General features: G+C 41.7%; 1 protein-coding gene across 1 annotated transcript; it reads left to right on the plus strand.

Moving 5' to 3' along the window:
- The first annotated feature begins 221 nt into the window (after positions 1-221).
- Positions 222-911, plus strand: LOC148578133 (uncharacterized). Its single transcript, XM_088502970.1, has one exon. It carries the CDS (start codon positions 222-224, stop codon positions 909-911), a length of 690 nt encoding a protein of 229 aa, XP_088359096.1.
- The last annotated feature ends 207 nt before the right edge of the window (positions 912-1118 follow it).

Consider the following 1118-nt stretch of genomic DNA (forward strand, 5'->3'; position numbering starts at 1 on the left):
TAGGTAACTAAAATAAATACATAGTTTTCATGTTATAGTAACCTTCATTGTAATGGATGTCTTGTTTTTTCCGTGTTGCAGGATACTCTAGGACAGTGCGCGAATTCCAGTTGCGTTACGGACGTTTACACGAGCAGGGTGAAGCATACACAAGGTGGCTGGACAGAATTCCTCGTGAACAGTATGCTTTGGCATTCGATGGTAGATACTGATGGGGTCACATGACTACAAATTTAGTGGAGTGCATTAATTCGGTATTGAAGGGGGCGCGTAATCTCCCAGTCACTGCACTTGTAAAGGCAACATTTTACAGACTGAATGAGTTATTCACCAGGAAAAAGGCTGAAGCAGAGGCTCGAATTAATGCTGGTTATGTGTTTTCAAAGACCGTGACCTCCAAATTGCATGCAAATCAACGCACAGCCGGGAACATTCAGGTTAATTGCTTTGATAGACAGAACAAAATATTTAAGGTGCGTGAGATGCCTAGTGGCTGCGAGTTTGCAGTTGATCTACGACAGCGTCGTTGTGACTGTGGTGAATTTCAAGTGGACCGCTTACCATGTCGCCATGTCTTTGCTTGCTGTGCAAATCAACGATTGGATTGGCAGGTGTACGTTCATGATGTTTACAAGATGGAGCAGGTCCGAAAGGTTTATAAAGCTAGGTTTAGACCACTTGGGAATCCCACCACATGGCCTATGTATAATGGACCTCGGTTCGTACCAAATCCCTTTTTGAAGCGAGTGACAAAGGGTCGGCCAAAGATGACCCGGTTCTTAAATGAGATGGACACAAGAATGTTACGTCGTCCAAGGCGCTGTAAGCAATGTGGGGTTGAGAGCTACAGTCGCAGTAGATGCCGACAAGGTAGTGGTTCTAGTACAGACGGTGCTGGTCAGAATACCTAACTGTTATTATGGTGGCATTCAAATTTGTAAAATTTATATATTTTATGTTGTATCAAATACATTATGTTGCCACTTTGTCACTTTATATTAAACTAACAAACACTATGTATTTCCACACATTCTAGTCATGCTACTTATAAAAGTCCAAATATTTCATACACAGAGTCTAAATATGTCCAACACAAAGTACATGTCCTTTTTACACAA

The sequence above is a fragment of the Arachis ipaensis genome, chromosome B1 (assembly GCF_059453495.1).
Source record: "Arachis ipaensis isolate K30076 ecotype BB chromosome B1, ASM5945349v1, whole genome shotgun sequence".
NCBI classification, from domain to species: domain Eukaryota; kingdom Viridiplantae; phylum Streptophyta; class Magnoliopsida; order Fabales; family Fabaceae; genus Arachis; species Arachis ipaensis.

What these genes read in the sequence shown, in the direction of transcription:
- LOC148578133 (XM_088502970.1), top strand. Translation starts at nt 222, where the DNA reads ATGACTACAAATTTAGTGGAGTGCATTAATTCGGTATTGAAGGGGGCG.